The following is a 25,177-nucleotide window of genomic DNA, read 5'->3' on the forward strand; positions in this document are numbered from 1 at the left end:
ATAGAGAAAGAAGTCTTCTCTTCAAGTGAAGGATTCTTTCTGTTCAGTTTATACCAAAAAAGCCCCTTTTAAACTAAAAACCTTTAAAGAAAGCTCTGACGACAAACCCTTAAATTGTACCAATTTTATTAACAGATAAAAATAACTTCAAAATGAAGACTCTTCAGTAAGGCACACAAAGGTATGTAGAGACTACTATTGGTGAGACACCAGCAAACAAAAACTTTTAGCTCTGTTATTTAAAATCTGGATGAGACAAAAATAGAAAAAGCCTGTCTCCACAAACTAATCTCAATTATCGTTCAAAGAAATGTCACCATCTCGCAATGGAAAGAAACCCCTCAAATTAGATCTTAAACTAATGGCTGCATAGTTCTAACTCAGAAATATTTCATTACTGTTCAGTTATATACCAATACTTGATTATTTCTATAACAATGATATAACTACTGAAGATTAGAAAAGTTAAAGACATTTCTGTAAGTTATAATTTTTATAAAACAAATACATTGATAAATTTCCCTTTTTTTAACTGTTTTCTCTATATTCAGATGCTATTTACTGAGCCTGAATTTAAAAACTCTTGAGTATCATTAAAATAGCAAACTTAAAATCAGTCAAACCATATCAGAAATGAACCTGGCAAAAAACCTGGCATCCTGGGGATTTTTGCCTTTCAAAAAGTATAGCAGGGAAAGCTAATTACAGAAAGGAAAATGATCACTTTGTTTTGTGTTATGATGAAGAGTCCGCACATCTGAAAGTTAAATCTAATGCTAGCATTAAATTTAATGCTAGGATAGAGTTGGTTCTTCTGTTTTAACTCTGGGAAAATATTAAACTCAGGGGACATATCTAACAGCTCAATCACGAATATGGCTTTTCTTCTTTCCAAAGAACACGTACAGCCTGTGCTGCCTGGAATCACTGTACTAAACCTTGGCGCCTAGAATGAATTACAAGTCACTGATTGTAATGCAAGCTTGTCTATCTTACTAGCTGTGTCAGCAACATCCTCAAATACAGGAGCATAGCTCTTTCGCAGATTTCTACACACAGAGAATTAAGAGAGATCACAACACAGTCGTTTGTTTTACTATTTCTCTTGGTTTTTTCTATTTTTTAATTGTCCAATTAAAAAAAAAGCAGAAAGTGAGCTAGACGGCAGCAAAAGAACTATGCTCCTGTATTTGAGGATGTTGCTGCCTTTGTGGCAAGAGTTAGCAACAGCGCTAAATTAGGGCCTGTTAACACTTTTCTGTTCAAGCACCAGCAGAAGCAAGAGAGCTACCATTTCCCGGGTGGCTCACACTCAGCTCTCCAGCTTCTCTTCCCCCCGTACAGCGGCATCATCCGCTGTTCTGTGAATGTGTAAACATACTGTGAAAGCTGCGCTAACGTGAGGAAATAATACTCCTAATAAGACTTTGAGAATTGAACTATTAACTATTTTTATCGTACTAATTTAATGTTTTCTATATATATTATATGTGAAAAATTTTGTCAGAATTTCAGTAATTACTGTGAAAAAAAGGTATTAAAAATAACTCAGTGACAATCACTATAACATTAAAAAACAAGCGTAATGGTTTCATAAAGAAATAAATAATAAACAATAGACTGAAAATCAAAAAACCTGAGTCTTAATCTTAGTTTTACTACCAAGTAAACAAATGAATTCGAATAATATTTTTTTAATTTCTTTTTCTCATTAGCTAAAAAAAAAGGAAGGCGGTAGAAAACTGGAATATAAAATTGTTAAATTCATTCCTGCTCCAAAACCACACATTGTAATATTTAGAAAGCATTTAAAAATGGTATTCACTGTATGAAATACATAAATAAGTAGAGGTTTATATTTAAGATTAATTGAAGGCAAAGGTGGTGTCTTTATAAAAGTTTAATGAGAGCCAGCCCTGACGGCCTAAGGTTAGAGTTTGGTGTGCTCTGCTTCAGCGGTGCGGGTTCAGTTCCCAGGTGTGGAACCATACCAGTTGCCTGTCAGTAGCCATGCTGTGGCAGCAGCTCAATAGAAGAACTAGAAGAATTTACAACTATACACAACTATGTACTGGGGCTTGTGGGGGCAGAAAGGAAGAAAAAAGAAGGAAGATTGGCAACAGATGTTAGCTTAGGGCAAATCTTGCCCGCAAGAAAAAAGAAAAGTCTCATGAATTATCTTATACTGAATGAAAACTCAAATTCTAATGGAATGAACATGCTGTTTTGCCTAAAACTTTTTTTTTTTTGAGGAAGATTAGCCCTGAGCTAACTACTGCCAATCCTCCTCTTTTTGCTGAGGAAGACTGGCCCTGAGCTAACATCCATGCCCATCTTCTTCTACTAAACTAAAACTTTTAAAGTTTCCATTCAAATTATTATGGAACGGCCACTGATTAGGTGTTTGATTTATCAAGTTACTTAGTCTCCCTGAGCTAGTTTCTTCATTTGTGGAAAGGGAATAAAATACACCCTACAGAGTTGTAAGGATAAATGAAATAAAGTTCTGACATATAAGAATTGTTCCGCTAATAGAATTCTTATTACTTAAAATCTCAAGATTATTGGACTCTGAGCTCTTATCAAAATTCTCTCAAATTTCACCTCCTCAGGACATGGTCTGCTTATTTATTTTGTCCTTCTCTCTCCTCTAGAATGTACACAGTATGAGGGCAGGGATTTTGTCTATTTTGTTTACTGCTGCATCCTCAGCACCTAGAACACTGCTTGGCAAATAGAAGATGCAAAAAATATATCTCGTATGTATACTGAATTAATTAGTGAACGACATCATTACCAAGCACTTAACCGCGAAACAACAATTCTACTCACAATTTGCAAATGATAAAGTGCTTAATTGATTGTGTTATTTTGTAATTTACTATGTACAAAGTTTTAAGAGTTATTCAATATTAGTTACTAACAGGTTTGACATTAATCTCGTAGTCTTTCTTCTCACAAAATGGCGAAGGGTCCTATTCTCAGGGTTGCTATTGGCCTGTGCAGCCAACATAGATCCTCCCTGAATCTTTCAGAGGGCTGCTGCTGTACTGGGGACTTACCTTGTGAATCTCAATAGTTGAACAAAATTAGGGGAGCTTTATGAAACCTCGAGTTCAGATTTCTCTATGTGGTCTTCTCCAGCTCTAGCCCACTCCCACCTGGTAACACTATGGTTGGACTGAATTTCTCCATTGCCTTTGGTTCCAAGTTCTGAGCTTTCTTCTCTTGTGTCCCCCTACTATGGAAAAAGGACAAATATTTCTGGAAATTTTATACATTTCAGGTCATTGATTATCTTTGTACTCAGGAGGAATGCAGGAAAGGCAAGATGAGGACTCACAATCTCACATGCTCATAAAGGGCAAGAAAACATGGTAAATGAGTGAAGGGGTGGGGGTAACAAGAATCAAATATGAGAATTATCATCATATCCTTGATTGTACTTTGGTACAAGCATGTGACATAAATATACAGTATTATGGATTAAATTTTATGATGTAACATTCAAATAACAAATTAAAAATAAGTATTTTGGTTATCGTGTTTTTCTTCTATAATTCATTATTTTTTTATCTTGAACCAGAGAAATGTGACATTTTTCTTCTGCGTCATCTGGGAGCAATTTTAATTTTATTCAAATTAATAATGTAAAACTTTTTCACAGATGTGGTTTTTCCAAAACATAGATTCCTTGCTCAATTTTATTGGATATTTAAAATATCTGAGTTATTTACAGAATTCAGTTCATGGTTAGTTTTCAGAACTACACTTCAGTATGCTAACTTCCACTTTTTAGCTCTTTATTCATATTATCAATATTAGTTAAGAAAAGGAAAATTTATCCAAGTTAGTCCATTTTTATAAATTTTGAAATCAAATAACTTTTTTAGAATTCAATTCTTAGTTCCACAAGGGGTAGTCACCACTTAAATTTCTGGAAAATGATGTCTGCATATGAAAGTAGGCTAGATTTTTCCTGGTTAAGTGAGTTTCCCAAAGGCACAATTTGGTTAGAAATTAGATGAATAAAATGAATGCTTCATTTGTGTAACTGGTTGTGAACACACTTGTAGAGAAATAGGGTGTATATAAGGTCAACCAGAGATCCAATCTGACTAAATCTTCACTAATGAGTTCAGCTAACACTTTCTTTAGATAACAAAAACCAATTTCTTATAAACATCCAAAGAAAAATCTCTTTAGTCTCACACTGCCTCTATTGTGCATACAATTCATTAAGTCAAGGAAGCACTGACATGTCTTCTATTGTTCAAAGCATAGCAGTACATCCATCTCATTGCCACCTTCATGACATGTTCTCTTGCTTTCGGTGAAATGTGATTCCCACTGAATTATGAAATAAACATACGTTGTACGACTTGTGCAAATTGCCAGCATGGGTTTAAGTTTTGTAAAACAAGCCCAGTCTTAGCACTGACTTGGTGGAGCACTTCCCGCAGCCGTTGACCCACTTCACTCAACACACAAAAATAATCTCCTGATATGGCCGTCACTGGCACAACGTTCAAAAGCTATTCAAATACTTAAAACCTTCCAGGCACCACGAACGACTGTAGCTAACCAGGTGATACATATATCTTATATCTATACTCTCATAGGCTGGAGGGGAAAAACTATAAATGATTTAACATTTTCATGCAAATTTGTACTATAAGTCCCTTCACTCTAGTTTCAACATGCTAAGAAATATTTTACCTGGTTAAACTTTTATTTGCAAATGCTGTTTCTGCTGAGGATGCAATTTCTGCTGCAATCACCCTTTCTATAAACCCATCATTGGTGAAAGGTTTTCATGCCAAGAAAATTTTGTTTACTTAACACATGTTACACCTTTGTCACTGCTGTAATTCCCCTTGTGTTCAGTCCGTTAAGTTTTTTCCTTGTTTGTCATTAACATGTCTTTGCTGTTCTGGTTATACTTCTTAATGCTGTTGGTTTCATAACAGCTTCTTAAGTCACGTGTGATAGTCGTGTAGGAACAGTCTCTACTTCCACAATACGCTCTTCTCCTTCTCTTGAAACACATGGCTGCGTCAGTCTTCCATTTTCCTGTTTTTACTGGAGAGAAAAACAGTGTGATGTGATAATAAAAGGCAACTCCTAGTCCGTGTTAGAGAAACAAGGTAGTGGTGGGAATTGTGATAAACTGGAGAATACCTGCCCAATGGCAGCAGCTTTTAAGAATTAGATCAGGTTTCCCTAAAAACCCAAAATAACTTAGCTTAAATAAAATATAAATGCTTTTCTTTTGATAAAAGTCCAGAAGGCGGTCCTCAGCTGGTATGCTAGTTCCAAGAGCACTAGGAAACTAGGCACTAGCTTTATCTTACTGCTCTTGCACCCTCTGTCAGCAGCTGCCCTCTTGTGATTCAACGTGATTGCTCCAGCCATTACATGCACATTCCACCCAACAAGAAAAACAAAAAGGAAGAAGATAGCATGCTCCCTCCCTTTGAGGACCCTTCTGAGAAGTTTCACACACCACTTTCACTGACGTTCTATCGCCAGAACTCCTGGTCACACCTAACTGAAAAGGAAGCCGGGTCTTTTTTGTTTTTTTAAAGACTTTATTTTTCCTTTTTCTCCCCAAAGCCCCCCGGTACATAGTTGTATGTTTTTAGTTGTGGGTCCTTCTAGTTGTAGCATGTGGGATGCCACCTCAGCAAGGCTTGATGAGCAGTGCCATGTCCACGCCTAGGATCCGAACTGGCAAAACCCTGGGCCGCCAAAGTGGAGCACGCGAACCCAACCACTCAGCCACAGGGCCAGCACTGGAAGCTGGGTCTTTAAGTGACCATGTATTTAGCCAAAAACTGGGAGATCAATTACTGCTGACCAAAAAAAAAAGATACGGGAGAACAACTATACATACAGAGAAGATTAGCATGGCCCTTGTGCAAGGACAACACACAAATTTGTGAAGCATTCCATGTTCAAAAAGAAGAAGAAGAAGAAGAGGGAGGGGCCAGCCTGATGGCCAAGTGGTTAAATTTGCACGCTCTGTTTCAGTGGCCTGGGGTTCGCAGGTTCAGATCCTGGGCACAGACCTACACACCACTCGTCAAGCCATTCTGTGGCAGCAATCCACATTGAAGAACTAGAATGACCTATAACTAGGATATACAACTATGCACTGGGGCTTTGGAGAGGAAAAAAAAAAAAAGAAATGAAATGATTCAAGATAAACCAACAGCCCGTGTTGCTCAAGGAACTAAAACAGCTTGGCAATTAAACCAATCTAAAAAACAATTTCTAGGTATATGTCATGATTATAAAACTTTTATTAATTCAACAAGTTTTGTTTTTTTCATTAAAGATTGGTACCTGAGCTAACAACTGTTGCCAATCTTCTTTTTTTTTCTTTTTCCTTCTTTCTTCTTCTTCTCCTCAAAGCCCCCCAGTACATAGTTGTATATTCTAGTTGTGAGTGCCTCTGGTTGTGCTACATGGGACGCCGCCTCAGCATGGCCTGATGAGCGGTGCCATGTCTGGCCCAGGATCTGAACTGGCAAAACCCTGGGCCGCCGAAGCAGAACGCGAGAACTTAACCACCGGGCCAGGCCCTAATTCAACAAGTTTTATTGAGGACCTTGTAAATGCCAAGCTTTATCTCCAAATTTTTATCACAAAATATCCAGAGCCAAAGAGCTCCATTCTCAGCCCCGTTTTGTTCAGTAGCAGATCCTGAATTAGGACATTAATGGCAGTAGTGATATTTGCAGATGACACTAAGCTAGGAGGGATGACAAATATGGATGACAGACATAGGATCCAAAATTACTTCAACAGCTTGGAATGAATCATATGCCAAATTCAACCAATTCAAATTGAAAATGTCAAATCCTACATTGAGGACCTAAGGCAGACACCGTTCTTTGTCTACTCAATATCTATTCCCCCTTCCTTCTTCCCGATAAACCCACGTTCTGCTTGGGGAATCAATGTATCCAGCTAAATACTCACTTTTCCCACATCCTTTACAATTTAGAATGGCCAGGTGACACCCTTCCGGTTGAGACACAGTAGTAGAAGTCTACAAGGAGTTCTCTGGGAAGCTTTTGCATTTCTGAAGAGGCAGAGACAACTGGCATCTCCCTTTCTTTTTCTCCCTTCATCCTGCCTTCACTATCAGCTGTGATATTTGAGTTGTGGCCCTAGGGGACAATCACACAAGAAAGGCCAAGAGAATGGCAAAATAAAATGGTTTGACATTGTTAGGTCACTGAACGAACATCGCACCAGCAATTTTCATCTCTGCTCTTCTTATCGTGTGAGAAAAATAACCCCCTATCTACTTAAGCCTCTCTTTAGGCTGTCTGTTACTTGCAGCAGAATGCATTCTTGACACGAGCCTCAAACACCAATTGCAAAATGAGGTAAACTTCACAACTATGAAGCAAAATCTGGTGGCTAACTAGAAACCTAATACAACAAGCCAGTATTCTGTTAATTTACCTTAATAGACATATAATATTCACAAACAAGGGAAAATCGTTTCACCTGTAGTATTGTGGTTGGTTTCTAATTCCTTGCAATACTCACATTTCCATCATGGCAGTCACATGAAAATGAGTCACATGAAAGTCACATGAAAATGGCCAAAGGGACCAGGAATCATTTAACTCAGAGAAAAGGCGGCCTGCTATGGACATGACAACTATCTTTTAAAATCTGAAGAACAGTCCTACAGTATAAAGGTCAGATGTATCTGTGGCTCTAAAAGGCAAATCAAAAAACAAAGGGAAGCAGAGATGCTTTTGTTTAATATAGGGAAGAGTTTTAAAGCTAGCATTTTTCAAGAAGATATTTTGATCAACATTGTTAAAAAGCTGGTGTGTTTCTTTAATATTTAATATAAGTATATTTAACATAAAGCCTGTTGTACTGTTTTGTATTTATATACTCTCCTCTCTCTTTCCTCCTAACTACTCTCCTTAGAACTGTCAGCAAATCAATGAGTTACTCAAAACAAGCTTGCCTTCAAATTAACATTTTTAAGACATTTTTGCATTTTTACGATTGGGCTTAAAATTAACAGTAAATTTGCAAATTTGGAGGCTTGTTTTATTTAATACAGTGAATTGATCTTATAAATCTTGTTATTCTACTTGTAAATCTAGTAAATTTTATGTAAGCATAGCATATTCAATAAACTAAAGTTAAAAATATCAACTTCTCTTTCTTTTTTTATTGAGATATAGTTCACATACCATTAAAAAAAAATCACCCTTTTAAAGCATACAATTCAGTGTGTTTTAGTATATTTTCAAAGTTGTGCAAGCATCACCACTAATTCCAGAACATTTTCAACACCTCAAAAGGAAACCCCATGCCCCATTAGCAATCACTTCCCATATTCCCCCCAAAATTCCTAGCCCTAGGCAACCTCTATAGAGTCTGTCTCTGTAGATTTTCCTCTTCTGGACATTTCATATGAATGGATCCTACTATATGTGGTCCTTAGTGACAAGCTTCTTTTAATCAGAAAAATGTTTTCACGATGCATCCATGATGTAGCATGTATCAGTACTTCATTCCTTATTCACTGACAAATAATATTCCATTGAATGGCTATACCATATTATATCTATCAACTTATTAGTTGATGGTCATTTGGATTATTTCCATTTTTGGTTATTATGAGTAACGGTGCTATGAACATCTGTGTATACGTTTTTATGTGAATATATGTTTTCAATTCTCTTGGTTGTATATCTAGAAGTGGAACTGCTAGGTCATATGTCAACTCTGTGTTTTACTTTTTGAAGAACTACTGAACTGCTTTACAAAGTGCCTACACCACTCTACATTCCCACCAGCAATGTATGAGAGTTCTAATTTCAATTTCTCCACATTCTTGCCAATATTTGTTACTGTCTGTCTTTTTTATTACAGCCATATTAGTGTGAAGTGGTATCTCACTGTAGAACTCAGTTTCTCTTAAACCATAAGTCCTATTGACAAACATATTCAAATTCCTTTAAACTACATTGATAATTTTAATATTTGATGTTTCTAAGCACTCCAAATGCCTTATCAGACAAATGAATATGCAAAACTTCCAAAAATTTAAACTCATCAATCTAATAAATTAAACCTATAAATACAATAAAACTTAACTTCTCATTTCAAGCATTTAATACTGATTATAAACATTTAAAATGTTTATATCTTTCATTTTTAAATCACGAATCTGAATTCAATTATACAATTCAAAATGGAATCTGAATGGAATAAACCTAATCTGTCAAATTCTCTGATATGCCAGATTCCCATAAACATCACTAAGATTTTAAACCCTAAACACTCATAAGTTATCTACTGCAGTAATTATGAACTTATTCCTACATTTAAGGTGAAAGTATCAACACTATGAGTTCGATCCCCTTTAGAATCTTCTTAAATTTTAAATCTTCCTGGGGTTGAAAGGACTCTTACTCACTAGGGCAACAGTTTTACCAGCTCAAATTCATTCATTGATCCATTCATTCATAACAAGTTGAGCACCAACTATGTACCAGTGAACAAAACAAACTAAATCCTTTGCTATGCTCAAACATTTCCATTGAAATGTTTTTATTATGTTTATTATTGAAAAGTGCAAAGGAGAAAAAAAAAGAAAGGGAATGAGAAGTGGAAGGAGGAAAAAACACTAAAATTTTAGATAGGACACCAAGAAAAGCATCACTGAAGAAGATGAATTTTGAGTAATGAGCTGAAACAAGTGAGGGAGTTAGCTATGCAGACATCTGGGGAAAGAACAATGCAGACAAAGAATACCAAGTGCAAAGGCCCTGATGCAGGAGCATACATGGAATATCGAGGATCAGAAAGACAGCCCAATGGAGAAGAGGGATTAGGGAGATAATGGTTGGAAATGATGTCAGGTTAAGAAGGGCCTTGTAGGTCCCTGAAGGGGCTATGGGAACTGAAGGGGATGTGGGAAGCCACCGGAAGGTTTTAAGCAGGAGAGAGACATGATCTGACTTAGGTTTTAATAGGATCACTCTGTTGTCAATACAGGGATTGGCTGAAGAGCAGCAACAAGCAGGAGCAAAGAAACCAGTAAAGAGAATACTATAATCCAAGCAAAGGATGATAGTGGCACCTCAAGGGATGACGGGAATGGTGAGAAGTGGTTTTCGATATATTTTGAAGGTAGAGTTGGCAGAGAGGAAGAGAAGAATTGAAGATGACTCCAAGGTTTTTGGCCTGAGCAACCAAAAGACAGAGTTGCCATTACATGAGGCAGGGGCACAAGGGAAGGGGTAAATATCAGAGGCTCTATTGTGGTCATTTAAATTTGAGATACTTACTAGATGTCCAAGAGGAGAGGCCCAGCAGGCACCTAGATATAGGGTCTGGAGTTCAGGAAAAAGAAATAAGCTGGAGACACACCTTGGGAGTAATGAGTATATAGATGGCATTTAAAACTCTGAGATTAGTTCAGATCACCTGAGGAATGGGTGTAGAGAGATGAGAAAAGAACCAAGGCTGAACCCTGGGGCGCTCCAACATTCAGGGGTCGGGAGATGAGGGGCAACCTGCTGAAGACCCTCAGAAGGAACGGCCAGGAAGGTAGGAGAACAGCCAGCAAGTGTGGTACCCAGAATATCAAGTGAAGACAGCATTTCAAGAAGACAGTGATCAACTGTGTCAAATAATATTGACAGGTCAGCTAATATGAGCACTAAAAAGTGATCATTGACTCATGTTCTCAACAACTACGTCAGCTTCCAGTCCTGGAAGAAGAGTAAGTTTCTCTAGAAAATTTTTCCCTGCCAGACCCAGTTTAAATCTCTTTAGTGCTTCTTTGGCACACTATGCTTATCTATATAATAGCATTAGTCATTTACAAAAATTTATCTATTATTTATTATTTGCCAAGAACTACTCTAGGCTGGCAATTTAACAAAAAATCAAAAATCCTTCCTCATGGAACTTTCATTTTAATGAGGGTGTAGAAAGGGACAGACAATGAACAATATTAAAAAGAAAATTTGTACAGTATATTAGAAAGTACTAAGTGCTATGGAGAAAAATAATACAGGGAAGAGGGATAGGGAATGTAAGGAGTTATAGTTATAAATAGTGTGCTCAGAAAAGGCCTCTCTGAACAAAGACCGGAAGAGGAAGCCATGTGGGTATCTGGGAGGAGAACATTCTAGGCAGAGGGAACAGACACAGAAGCTCTATGGCAAGAGCATGCCCGCCATGTTCAAAAAACAGCAAGGAAATCTGTGCAGCTAGATCAGAGTAAGCAGAAGGGAGAGTGCTGGGGGACAAGGACGGAGAAGTAATGAGGGGAGGTGCAGATCGCAAACCGTCTTACAGGCCATTGCGAAGACTTCAGCTTTTTCTCTGAAACAAATGGAAAGCTTAGAGAGTTTTGAGACGAGTGACATGAGAACACTCCAGTCTGTTTTGATAGTAGACCGCAGAGCGGGGCAACGGCAGAAGCAAAGAGCTGGTTAGGGGGCTATTGCAACAACCAAGTGAGGTTAGGAAAACCTGTCCATTAAGGAAGAATGCTAAAGAAGTTGCCAGGTCTTAACCAGCAAATACCAAAGAGAGGCCAAAGGAAGGGGTAACCATTTCCTGCTTTCTGCAGGGTGAGAAATAAAATCCTTTACTGACAGTCCTATCCTGTTCTATCAGTTGCGGCAGGCTAACTGTGGTAACAGATGAACTACGAAATTTCTGAGACTTAATGCAATATGTATTTGTTTACAGCTCATAAAAAATCCCTCTCCTTCCAGTGATAATTGGAGAACTCAGGATCCCTCCATTATGTGGCTCCATCACATTCAACATAAAGATTCCTTATGCTGCAGGAGAAAGAGTAGAAAGGATCTCACTTGGTAAGTGTGAATGAGCCAGGCCTGGAAGTGCCAAGCACTTCTGCTCAAACTCCATTGGCCAGAACTCTATCACATGGCCACACCAACACTGCAAGGAAGGCTGGGAAATAAAGCCCAGCTGTGTGCCCAGGAGGAAGAGGAAGCAGACCTAGTGACTAGCTAGCTATCTTCCGCTACAACTGTGAATGGGCATGCTCTTCATTTCTACCCATGTCTGTCACCAAGACTCCTTTCTTCAGTGCGCCAAGAGCTAATTCCTTTGCAGATTTTAAATTATAAGGAGCTGGCTATTTGTGTGGCCGCCACTGTTTTCACTCACCTACCATAACTCTTTAAGCTTTCCGAACAAGTCTAATTTTTCAGCCTCGTCTAGAAGAAAGAAGCCGAAATGAACGAAGTAACAAACTGACTCACAAATTTTGCTTCAGGGGATATGCCACAACTTATACTCTGCATCCATGCGCAGAGTCAGCTCTTCAGGATCTGTGCCAAAGAAAAGAAAACATGGATAATATAAAGCAATTCACAATCTCTTTTCTTCACTTAGGAGTTCAGTCTCTAACACATATATGCCCATCTCCATTTGGTCTAATTTTCAGAGCTGGCCCCCACCATCAATTATGCCACATTATCTGTAAACATTGATTAATTGACTAGAGATTACACCCACAGGATATATTGTTTTGAAAATATACCTTAAACTGTAAAATAAAAACATTCCAGTAACAGTTTAAAATGCAGGTTTCCATCAAAGGCTACATTCTGTAGACAAGTAAAGACAATTTGATTATTTTGAGCTTCTTGTTGGTAACAAAGGTTCACACATATTGTTTATAAAACATAACCCCTGGTTCCTCTTTCTGCTTACTTGTTACAATTTTATTACGGTAGCAGTCTTCTGGAAATATGGCAAAAGCTACAAAAAATTTTAAAACAGTGTATCATACAGTATTTAAAAATCTAATGTTTTTACAAAATCTTATGTGCTACCCTATTAATAAAACTGTCCTCAGTTTCTCCTCTTACCTCAAATTGATAAACTTTTCACAAAAATTAAGTGATTATCCAATCATCCTGAATGGGTAACAAATTATATAGGTAATCTCTTCAGCAGCAGGTATGTCTGGGGGAAAAAAGATATGCAATGTTAAAAGTAAAAAAGAGAGAGAGATGAAACTTATCAAGATTCTTAGCATTGGTTATTTCATAACTATCCAAGGCAGGGCCAGACCACCATTGGAGGGGCCCAAAAGTCTGTGGGTTTTTGTTTTTATTTTGCTGAGGAAGATTAGCCCTGAGCTAACACCTGTGCCAATCTTCCTTTATTTTGTATGTGGGATGCCACTACAGCATGGCTGATGAGTGGTGTCAGTCCACGCCCAGGATCTGAACCTGGGTCAATGAAGCAGAGAGCACCGAACTTAACCACTACACCATGGGGCCAGCTCCCAAAATCTGTTTTTTTTAAACATTAATTTGATTATTAAAATTAGACTAGTGCAAATGTAACTCTTCACAAAGACAGAGCCTCTACCTGCTGAATTCTTAAGTAAACCTATGCGGTACCATGAACATCAGTTAGCCATTACATAAAACTTAGATTAACATATACTGCATATACAGTATAGGCTAACAAATTCCAAAAAAGTCATGACAGCTAAATAAAGCTTTAAAGTGTAAATATTTTTTTGTGTTTTCTTAATGGTTCGTCATATTGTTTCAATTACATCATTAACATATAGCTTTTCTTGATGATATATTTAGTCATTCAAAGAGATATAAATTATGATAGTTCTCCTATCCATTTGAAAAGCACTTAATCATGAAATGTTATATATGAGAATTTTGATTAAATATTATTTAGATTTAGCCCTCACAGGACTTTGTGATATCAAGGTAAACTGATTGAATAAAGACAATAAACTGCTGCACCTTACTTTCAGATAATATAGTTGGTACAGAAAGCAGTTTCATAACATTGGAAATCAGATTAATCAAAGTTAATGTCCTAATCACAGTAAGTGACAATCCTTCATACTTGAAAGCCATTTTTATTAACATTTTCAAATGACTGGGGTTTATAGGAATTACAATTCTGATCATTATGATAATTTAAGGGATGTTCTCATTCCACATCTTGCTTATCTCAGGGATATAAATTTTACATAAATCTTAGATATATGAACAGAAGGACACCAAAAAGAAAATGATTCATCTGAAACTCATAGTTCGCATTTTCAATGCCAAAAAGAGATGAAGCCATTAAGCTTGGTAGGGTGTAGACACAACGAGGTATAGACACAAGATGCGGTGATGGTTGGTACTCAGTCAATGTACCTATCACACTGCATTCATGTTCTTCCTCTAATGATATCAATGATATTATTTAAATGTATACACAATACATATAGAAAAACATTTTAAAGCATTTAAATAGCAAGCTCACACAAAGTACTTCCAACAACTTTTCTAAATTCCTTTTCACCATCTGCACACTTAATTAGCAGCTACTGTTTGTAGGCTACTATTCAAGGCACAAAAGATGGAAAGAGAGAGCCAATAAATTGTCTGCCCTCAGAGGTTTTTAATTTAGTTGGGGAGGCAATAACAAACATCCAAAGAGACAGCTTACAGGTAAGATGTTTCTCAAACTGCAGCTCTCTCGACAACTAGATCAGAATCATATAGAGTGTCCGTTAAAACGCAGATTCTTTGGCCCAGTATCCAGACCTACTAAATCAGCATCTCTGGTGATATGTTTCTAGGGAAATGCATTTTAGCAACATCCCAATGATTCTGACTCTCAGTAAAGCTGGAGAATCACTGGTAAAAGTGAAATCCATAACAGACTGGCACAGAGTAAGAAGTTAACAGGAAAGACTCAGGCTGCTCTCAAAGAATGAAAAATACTGAAAAGAAATAAAATTGTAATTATTCACAGGAGATATTATTGTCTCAATAGAAAATCAAAGGTATTCTACAGACAAATTACTAAAAGAAGAGTTTAGTAAAGAGGAAGGATACACAGTCATTACACAAAAATTAATAACTCTTATATTCACAATTAGAAAGTATAATTTAAAACCACAAATACCATTTATAACAGCAGAAATAATTATAAGGTTCCTAGGAATAAATCTAATAAAATATTAGATTTTTATCTATACAATACAGAGAAAAATTAAAACTTTATTAAAAGACAGAGAGGATTTACGTAACTAGAGAAATAATATCATGTTCATGGATGGGTCACCTCAATATCCTAAAGGTGGCAATTCTCTCTAAATAAATCTTTAAACTTTAGGACAATTCAAATCAAAATCCTCCCATAGCTTTTCATTGAAAAAAAAGAAAGAAAGCTGCTTTTAAAGTTTACGCAGAAGAGTAAAAGAGAAAGAAAATCCCAAGCAAGACAAATAAGCGATGGAATAGAACCGAGCTTAGACACAAAGGAATACATGTGAGATCTTAACAAACAGGGACGGATACCTCCACTCACATCACAGCAAAGGGCTAATCTCCCTCCATATACATTAAGGCCTCCTAGAAATTGATAAGGAAAAAAAAAAAGCTACAACCTAATAGAAAAGTGGAGAGTAGAAACAGTTTACAGAAACGGAAATACAAATGGTTTTTAAACCTATGAGACAGATGCTCAGTCTCACTCACGGGAAACACAAATGGGAACCACAGCAAGATTCCGTATTGCATTTATCAAACTGACAAACAGCCAAACATTTGATAACACAAAGTTGGTAAGGGTATGGGGGAGAAAAGACACTTCTAGACATTGATGGCAGGAGTGTAAATTAGTTCAAGCCGATATAAAGGGCAATTTGGCAATACCATCACAATTACCAATGTTCTTATCCTCTGAACCAGCACTTCCACTTCTAGGAGGTTACTTAGTGCGTGCACTTATTCATTGTAGCACTGCTTGTGGTTAAGAAGGTGAAAGCTAGAGCCTAACAGCCTGGCTTTAAATCCTCGCTTCACCACTTATTAGCATTGCGTCCTTGGGTAAGTTATTAAAGCCCTTCGTGCCTCCTTCCTTCATCTGTAAAATGCGGGTAATAATAGTATCTATCTCTTTGGGGTAACATGAGGATTAAATGAGTTAATCTATGTAAATAGTACTTACAACAGTACCAGCCACATACTGTGCGTGTATTGGTTATTGATATTTACATCACAGGATACAAACAATCTAAGTGTTTATCAATTTAACCAGGGAACTGGTGAAATAAGTTATGGTAGAATCACACAATATAGATGTAGGAGATGAATAAATAAGGTTTTTATGGAAGTATCTCTAGGTATACTGTTTAGTGAAAAAAATAGGTGCACAACAATGTGTATAGTATTTACTATTTTTATTTCTTAAAAAGACAGAAACAAGAAGAATATGCTCATGTTTAAAAAAATTTTTTTTAACCTCTGGAAATATATCAGGAAGGCATGATGGGAAAAGAGGTGGAGGGAGATTTTTCACTATTTGCCTTTTTGAAATGAAAGGCATGTGAATGTATTACCTGTTCCAAAATAATCATTTAAAAACAATTCCAGATGGATTAAAGATCTAAATTTAACAAGACAAACTTTTAGAAAACAAAAATGAGTATATTTAGGACATCAGAAAAAGGAAATATTTTTTATATAGGAAGCAAAAAGCACACAGCACAGGAAAAATATTGATAAACTTAACCACATTAAAAATTTTAAAACTTAAGAATAAGAAAAATCCTCACTATGGGGCTGGCCCCATGGCTGAGCAGTTAAGTTCATGCGCTCCACTTCGGTGGCCCAGGGTTTCACCAGTTCAGATCCTGGGTGTGGACATGGCACCCCTCATTAGGCCATGTTGAGGCGGCCCCATGTGCCACAACTAAAAGGACCCACAACTAAAATATACAACTATATACTGAGGGGATTTGGGGAGAAAAAACAGGGAAAAAAAAAAAAAAGATTGGCAACAGTTGTTAGCTCAGGTGCCAATCTTTAAAAAAAAAAAAAGTTTTTTAAAAAAGGAAAAATCCTCATTAAATTAAAATATAAGCTCTAGATTGAGAAAAGATATTGTAAAATACATAACTGACAAAATTAGCACAAATTGACAAGAAAAATATAAATATCTCTATGTAAAAATAAGCAAATGACATGAAAAAGCAATTCAAAGAAGACATCTCAATGGCTAAAAAAATATGAAAAGATGTTCAGTATCACTAGTAATCCTGAAAATGTATATTAAAACAACAATGAGAAACCATTTCACACCCATCACACTGGCAAAAATATAAGGTCTGAAAACACCAAATGTTGGCAAGGATTTAGGGAAATGGGAACTATTATTATACCATATGGTGGGAGTGTAGCTTGGCACCACTTAGCAAAGTCAGTCAGTCAGGTCCTCAGTTGCAAGCAATAGAAGCTAACTGACTAATTTAAACAGAAAGGTGTTTATTGAAAAAATATTGAGATTACAGACTCTCCACAAAGGCTGGATAAGAGGCTTGGAAAAGGTAGGAACAAAGGGAGGCTTTGCTGACAAATCAGAGCTAAATTTATGCCAGTGAACCAGTCTAGGGAGCCAATGGAGCCACTAGCAAACACAACTTCTTCGCTAGCTTCAACTTCAGAATCTGGGGTGGGGGCAGAGAGTGGGGTTATCTACTTAGGCCATCCTCCGTTACAACCCTGCGCTCTAGGTGCCCAAGGCGCTGGGGAAGTGAGTATCATGCATTTTCACCTTCTCCAATGGGAGGTGGAACTCTGCCTCTTGCAAAGTCTTATAATAGGAACTTCCTCAAATATAGGAAAAGGGTTCAGATACAGGGCAGCCAAAAAATAGCAAATGTCCATAGACCAGAGCAATCTATTCCATGACCAGCAATTCTAAGGATAAATCCTAGAAATTTTTCTACATGTGTACAAAAAAATATTTACTCATATATTCATTGCCACATTGTCTCCATAAGGGAAAAATTGAACTAACTCAATTTTGTTCATTAACAGGCAAATGGATAAATGGTTTAGTTATAAAATAGAATACTATATACTAATTAAATGAGTGAACAAAATCTGCATGTATCAACATGAATAAATCTCAAAGAAAAGTGTTGACTAAAAAACAAATTTATGGAAGAATACATACAATATGATACTATTTACATAAAATTTAACAATATACAAAATTACAGTATCTATTGAGATAGATATATACATAATAAAGAATAAACACATGCATGAAAATAATACACAGCTACTTCAGGATACCTTTGGGAGAAAGAAAGAGATTAGGTTAGAATAGAGATTTAACTGTAAGGTTTTATTTCTTCAAAAAAAATACATAAGCCACATTTGGAAAATTATTAACATTTGCATAGTGGACAATGTTATTGTTTCACTCAGATCCTCTTGGATCCCTTAACTGACCTCAATAAATCATTTGCACACAACTTCCTGACTCAGGTCTGCCCCTGGGGAACCTAACCTAAGACAATCTACGAACGCAAGCTCCCACCTCCTCCAGTGTGTGCCCATAGCTCCACCTTCCCTCTGTGACCTATGGGTGAATGTGCATGGTCAGATCTAAGGCCAAATGCTCTACCTGCGCACGACATCCCACTCCTCTCACATACTCAAGGATATCACAACAACAGTTGCCCTCTCTTTCCAGCATTATCAGTTTTTCCTTCTCTACCAAATTTTTCCAAAGCATACAAACACACTTTAAATGCCATCTTTCTTTAAAAAAAAAAACTCTCCGGACCCAATTCCCCTTCTTGCCATTACCTCACTTCTTTACCACAAAAATCCTTGATAGAGTTGTCTCAACCTGTTTTCTCCAATTTCTCTCTTCCCTTCTCTTGAAACTCATTCCATTCAGGTTTTCACTCCTTCCATTCCACCAAACTTGACCTTGTCATGGTGAACCAATGACTTCTGTGGGGGCCTGGAATTGGCCACCCCAAGACATGTCTCTTTGGCATGATGATTATTTGGGGCTGGTTACTTTGCAGACAGGAAAGCAACTGAAAAGTAGAATTTACTTACCCTTTGTAAGAGATATTTACATTGGAAAAGAAATCTCCATCTGTAAAGTTGTCTCGCTCTCTGTACCAGGAGGAAGAAAGGGAATGACCTTATGTCTAGAAACTCTTAATCAATGCCAAAGGCAAGGACTTAAATCTGCATTTGTTTACTGTATTTGTGTGGTAATCTCCCATGATCGACTCCCCCTACACCCCCAACATCCTCCTTTGTCATTAGCTGAAGATGATATTTAAGGTGGGGGCTTCAGCCATTTTGGCGAGTTGCTCAGCTTGCCTGAGCCTCTCCCATGTATACATGTTATAAAGCTTTGTTTAATTTTTCTCCTGCTATTCTGTCTCACATGAATTTAATTCGTTCTCCGGCCAGAAGAACCCAGAGAGAGTAGAGGAAATGTCTTCCTCCCCTACACTTCCATATTGTCAATCAACAGTCAATTTCTGGCATTTGACACAGGTGATTACTTCACCTTGAAATACTTTCTTCCCTTGCTGTAATAAAAGTCTGGATTATTGTTCAGCAAATACTTACTCTCCTCACCCTTCCACTATGGGTTGAATATGCTTCTCTACCCACCTGATGCTGGATTTGGCTATTGACACACTCTAGCCAATGGGAATATTAGCCAACCGGATGTGAGCAGAGGCCTTAAATATGCTTCAGTGATTCGAGCAGAGGCCCCAAAAGCTTGTGGGTCTGGGATTGGCTCTTGAACCTGGTTATCTACCATGAGAACACCTTCTCCAGGTGACTGCTGCCTCTTGAGTCTGGGCTCCAGAACAAATGCAGTGGAAGAGACTTAAGCTCAACCTGCAACCTAAAGCAGAGGCACTCAGCTGAACAATAATCCAACAGATCTGCAACCAACTTGCTGACTCATGGGCATGGGAACAAGAATATTGCTATGAGCTACTGAACTTTGGAGCGAATCCTTGTTGCAGTATTAGCTGACCAACACACTTGCCTTCCAGGAAACCTCACTCTCCTGACTTTACTCCAACCTCAGGACCATTCCTTCTCAGATAGTTCTGTTTACTGGTTCTTCCCCATTCCCTGACCACTTACTACTGGAGCGCCCCAGGACTCAGTACTGAAACCTCTTCTCTAGTCTCACTCTTGGTGCTCTTGGCCATTCTCAGGCCGTTAAATATCATGTGGAAGCTGACTTCTCTCAAATTTACATCGCCAGCCCAGACCTCTCTCCTCCCCTGCAGACTGGTATAACCAAGTGCCTACTTGACATTCCCATTTGGATATCTAATAGGCATCTTAAATTAACGCAGTCTCCCAAACAATTCCTGACTGCGCCCCTCCCAACTTTCTTCTCTCACGGTCTTCCTCTTCTGAGTAAACGGCAACTCCCCCATTCCCATTGATCAAGGCAAACACCCTAGAGTCATTCTCGACCTTTTTTTCTCACACAACCCACATCAGATTCTTGGGAAATCCTGCTATTACCTTCAGAACATATTTTTGAAATTTTTGACCACCTTTCACTACTACTGACCTGGTCCAAGACACTTTTCTCTCTCATCTGGATTTTCCAAGAGCCTCTGCCCCACCCCACTCCCCCCATCCCTTCCCCAACCTATCTCAAAAAAGCTGCCAGGGTATTTCTTTTGTAAATTTCAGTCAGATGATGTCACTTCTCTACTCAAAACGCTTCCCTTAACTCTTTGACTTCATTTATTATTAATGTCCCCACTCACTCCAGTTCAACCACTCTGGCCTCTTTGCTATTCTATGAAAATGAACATTGCAGGCGTACTCATGCCCCAGGGCCTTTGGGTTTGCTGTTCCCACTGACTGGAACGCTGTTAATCCAGATAGATGCAGAGGCTTGCCACCTCACCTCTTAAAATTTTGGCTCAAATGCCTCCTTCTATTGAGATCTTCCCTAACCACTTTAACATTGCAACTCCCCACCTCCAAAAGCCTTTCCCTTCTTTACTTTTCTTCATAGCATTTACACAACACAAACACTACATATTTTACAGACCATAGACGAACAGATGTTTATTCACCTATGGTCTGTTATCCCCAACTAAAATGAATATACACTCCGTGAGAACAGAGGATTTCTTTTGGAGTTTGTTTTGCTGACTGTTGAGCCTCCAGGGCCTGGAACACCAGTAGCACTCAATAACTGTTTGTTAAATGACTAAATCTATTTGACTTTCTGCATATGTGAAATTTCACAAATATATATAAATAGGTAGATAGCAGACTCAAAGGCAAATATCTTTAAGCAATGGTCTCCAATTCCCAAAGGATTCCCCAAATCTACTAAACGACCTGTTTTTATTATGAAAGCAAAGTTTATCTAAAAAGAAGGAGAAATCTCTAGTTTCCTTGACTTCCAGATTCTTTTAAATTTGAAATTTCATGCTTTTTGCTTTCCTTTCAGTGGCTACTATGTGGGCTCTCTAAGCTTTACATAAAACCTTTAAAATCTCTTGTTCAGGGTAGTAGGATTAGCCAGAGCTTCTGGCCCACTGAGCGTTCTTCTCCCTCCGCACCCTCCCCAGTCTTAAAACTCAGCACAAACCCACAGGCCACGTTCGTGGGGCGTTTGGGTCAGGACTGCAGCCCCTCAGGTTATTTTTCAGGTTCCCAGAAGACAACTCAATTCCCGTTCTGTTTTGCTCCCTGAGGAAGTAACCTCTTTGGATTCTCATTGTGCCTTCCAGCTATTGACGCCACGATTCCAAAACCCAACAGCGGTTAAGAGGATCCTAACCAGACACAAGGTCAAGTGAGTTGAAAAACAATGGAGCGCGCATACACACGCCTAACATTCCTCCTCACCCGACTGACTCCCCAGACTACAGTAGACGAGGAGAAACTAGTATGCCAGACTTCGTCCCCTGCAGCAGTTGCTGCTACTAACCAGGAAAAAAGTTAACTTAGATTTTACACAATATGCTGTTCCTTGCTCTAAAAGCCCGTCCACTTCTCAATATTTGCAGCAATTCTCCAGTTTCTTAATAAGCAGGCGATGGAGCTGACCCAAATTGGGCTTCTCGTCATGGTTGGGTCTGGCCTCCATTTTAGATGCGAATTAACCCTTCGAATAGTCTTTTCAGGAGCAGGGACTCCCTTTTGTCTCCCTCTCCGTCACAAGCCTCGTCCCCGGCCAGCTTTTTCTCATTTCACATTTTTCTACAACTCATTCCTGAGTCATGCATGATGACAGTTTTCCCCCTATTTCTGTCACTCGAGATGACCTCAGGTGATGGCACTTGCGCTCAGAATGAAAGGAGATGCGCGCACTGGCCAGCCCGACCTCCCCGAGCGGCCGGCAGTCCCCTCCCAGGCCGCGCCTGGCGCGGGGGGCGGAGGTGGGGCGCCGCTCGCCGCTCCTCCCTCCCGCCCCGCGCGGGTACCTGGCGACTGCGGGGGCGGCGGCGGGCTGGCCGGGGCGGCGCTGAGCGGCGTCACGCGGCGGGGTGGGAGAGCGGGCAGGTGACCCGGCGGCGACGGCGGCGGCCTCCCCTTGTTCGGCGCGGTCTGCGGCCCGGGCAGCAGGGGCCGCTGTGAGGAGCCGCGCGCTCGCGCCACCGCCCGCCGCCGCCCTCTGCTCCGCGCGCGGGGCGCTTCGGCTCCGCTGCCCGCGGGGTGAGTGCGGGGCTCCGGGCCGGGGGCCGCGGCCAAACTTTTCGGGGGTCGTGGAGGAGAAGAGATGAGGGGAGGGAGAGAGACCCCGAGAGCGGGGGCTCGGGGGCGGCGGGATGGAGGGACTCGGGCGCGGCGCGCGGGAAGTGGGCTCCCGTGCGGGAGCCTCGGGGAGCCCGGCCAGGCCCTCCGGGCGCTCCGGGCACGCGCTTCGGAAGTTCTCGCCCCACCGGGTGCCGCTTCGGGGGCAAAGGCCCTTCCCGCCGGAGGGCGGGGCCGCCGCGCTCACCTGCGCCCCCCGGGCAGCCCCCCGCCGCCCGCAGCATCCCAAAGGGACGCTGGTCCCCGGCCGCCCCGGGGCGCTGAGCCTCCCCGAGCGCTCCCGCGGGCTCAGGCCCTGCTGTTCCGGCGGAGGGCAAAGGTGCTCGCCGGGGGGACTGGGAGAGACAAGGACCTGCTCGACCTTGGCCGCCGAGGTCACTTCCCCAGCTCCGGGCTCTGGCCTCGCGAGCCACCCCTCAGAGTTCCCGAGCCCCTTCCTTGCAGCTTCCTTCCCCTCTGGGGCGCTCTTGTGTCCGAGAGGCCGGAAAGAACTTGGGGCGCTGCCTCCTTGCCTCCCGGAGCTGCATCCTGTCCCGGCGGCTACTGCTGGCGGCGGAGGAGAGTGATGAGTACAGAGCCGTAGAACAGGTCGTGCCAGAGATGGAAGTGCGAAAGCCTGTTGTTTTCTGTTCCAAGGTATCATTTAGTTAGGAAATAGGCCTTTCTCTCCCCTAATCGGTCAGCGCTGATTCAAACTTACCGGATGCGGGACAGAGCTCTTTGGAGCTCCCCGGGGAACTGGGACAGGAAGGATCCGGCCTCTACCCCTGTCCAGCTCCTTGTGCAGTGGGGGAAACAAGTCCCACACTGCTTGAAGAATAGTTTGGGCGAGCCAAGCCTTTTCCCTCTCGCTGAGATTTTCCCTTGGAAAGCCTTTTCCTTTAACGGTAGACTCGCAGGTTATCCTTTATTTCACTGCTCGCTGTTATTGTTTCACTGCTGTGAACGAGTCATCGATACTTTGTGGCTGCCTCCGCCTTCCTACCGCTCGCTTGCTTATTAATTCCCTTACTTTGTAGTTACTGCTCCTGCTACTGACAAGAAATTGTTCTCGCCAAGGTCACCGAGAACTAAAAAATTCTATTCCCCGCAATGGTGGAAATTTATTGAGTGCTTCTGTGTCAGGCACTGTTCTAAAAACTTGTGTTAACTCTTAATCCTCGCAACGATCATGTGAGGTAGATGATAATATTATCCTCATTTTAGTAATGAGGAAACTGAGACACAGTAACTTGCCCAAAGGCACACTCATAATCAGGAGCAGGAGGGGTTCCAACACGGGCTCTGGGTCAGCGCCGGGGCTAAGCTCTGTGCGTACTGCCTCACCTGGAGTTCTGTTCTTCCTTCTTTTCCTTGAAGTCTTGTGCTGTTTCAAGCATCATTGACCAGGCTGTCATTCCCAGGTCCCTCTTTTTCTTCTTGTCTGGCTTTGTACTGGTTTAGGTTTTTTTCTTTTTCCTCAGATTTTATAGAACTTTGTTACTCCAGCTACTTGTCCACCTCAAGATTCCGTGCTTTCCATGTATCTTACTCAGTTTAAGTGTGGCATCTGTCAGTGCACTTTGTAATGTTCCATTTGGACTTGCTTTGCTTTGCCCCAAAGCATTTCTAGGTGACATCATTTCTGTCAGTGTCCCCACCATTATCCTAGTCACCCAGGTGCAAATCTCAGTGGTCCTGTCTTGCATCTCCCCTCTGCCCATCACGAAATCTATTCAGCTTTTCCCTTGTCTCCTCCTTCTAGCCTTCATCAGTCTCACCCCCTCTCTGTCTTGTCTTCACCACTCTCGCTCTTCCCCACCCTTGAACACTCATTTATTGTTTATTATATGTCGTTTTCTCCCGTTGGCTGTGTTCTTTCATAAATGTTCGATGTCTGCAAAAAGATTGTAAACAACTTAGGACATTAAATCTTCAGGCCCTACAACTAGTAGTTGCTTGATAAGTGTTTGCAGAATATGATGCAATGTGAATTAAGGTAGCAGAGATGGGGTGAGTTTGATGATGATGGGAAACTTTTTGAAAGTTTTAAGGCAGCTTTTACAGGCTGTTAAGGAGTTTGCACTGGTAGACTTGGGAGCTGGCAGGCACTGGGGAAGAAGGGAAGAAAAGCTTTTGCTAACTCCATGGCTGTGGGTAGGAAGCCAGTTATCTGTGAGAAACATTACGTTGAGCAGTGTGGTGAGGTAGGACCACGTCCGCAGAGAACCACGAGTCCTCACCTTATCTTAGCCAGACAAGATATGAAACCACAGAAAGTTACCCCAAAAACCCCATTTTTATTGAAAAATATAACACATACATAAAAGTACATAAAACATAAATGAAGAGACTACCATCGGAGATATATTTAGCTGTGGAATGACTGTCTTATTCTGGCAGTACATATGAGAGTTGGATGAGACTGCAGACAGACCGAATAGGAATCTTTTCCCAGAAACCTCTGTATAAGCTGGTGTGGGCCTGGGCTAATCCTGAGAGGCATTGTCAAGAAGGAATTTCTTGTGCCTGGAGAGATTTGAGGT

The 25,177-nt window shown here is 40.1% G+C and overlaps 2 protein-coding genes and 1 pseudogene across 5 annotated transcripts in view; 2 read left to right on the forward strand and 1 right to left on the reverse strand.

Annotated features, from left to right (window-relative positions):
• Nucleotides 1–109: 109 nt before the first annotated feature.
• LOC102150981 (collagen alpha-1(I) chain-like) lies at nt 110–23,295 on the reverse strand. Its single transcript, XM_070245876.1, has 5 exons — nt 22,322–23,295; nt 12,912–13,008; nt 12,300–12,368; nt 6,988–7,178; nt 110–5,082 (listed from the first exon to the last, which is right to left on the reverse strand). The coding sequence occupies exons 1-2, from the start codon at nt 23,293–23,295 to the stop codon at nt 12,993–12,995; spliced, it is 990 nt and encodes a 329-aa protein (XP_070101977.1). The 3' UTR covers nt 110–5,082; nt 6,988–7,178; nt 12,300–12,368; nt 12,912–12,992.
• Nucleotides 5,888–5,961, forward strand: LOC111769877 (U6 spliceosomal RNA; annotated as a pseudogene).
• The window catches only part of ELOVL7 (ELOVL fatty acid elongase 7), a 79,420-nt gene continuing 76,569 nt past the window's right edge, over nt 22,327–25,177 (forward strand). The window contains exon 1 of one of the 4 annotated variants that reach the window (XM_023625641.2): nt 22,327–22,553. The gene's annotated coding sequence lies outside the window, so the exon portion shown is untranslated. Of the gene's footprint in view, nt 22,554–22,928; nt 23,289–25,177 lie in introns of those variants that run through there. The other 3 variants (XM_023625643.2, XM_070246242.1, XM_070246244.1) reach the window with 3 other exon arrangements.

The sequence above is a fragment of the Equus caballus genome, chromosome 21 (genome assembly GCF_041296265.1).
Source record: "Equus caballus isolate H_3958 breed thoroughbred chromosome 21, TB-T2T, whole genome shotgun sequence".
NCBI classification, from domain to species: domain Eukaryota; kingdom Metazoa; phylum Chordata; class Mammalia; order Perissodactyla; family Equidae; genus Equus; species Equus caballus.

Excerpts from the sequence above, each read along its gene's own strand:
- LOC102150981 (XM_070245876.1), bottom strand. The coding sequence starts at position 23,295 with ATGATACCTTGGAACAGAAAACAACAGGCTTTCGCACTTCCATCTCTG.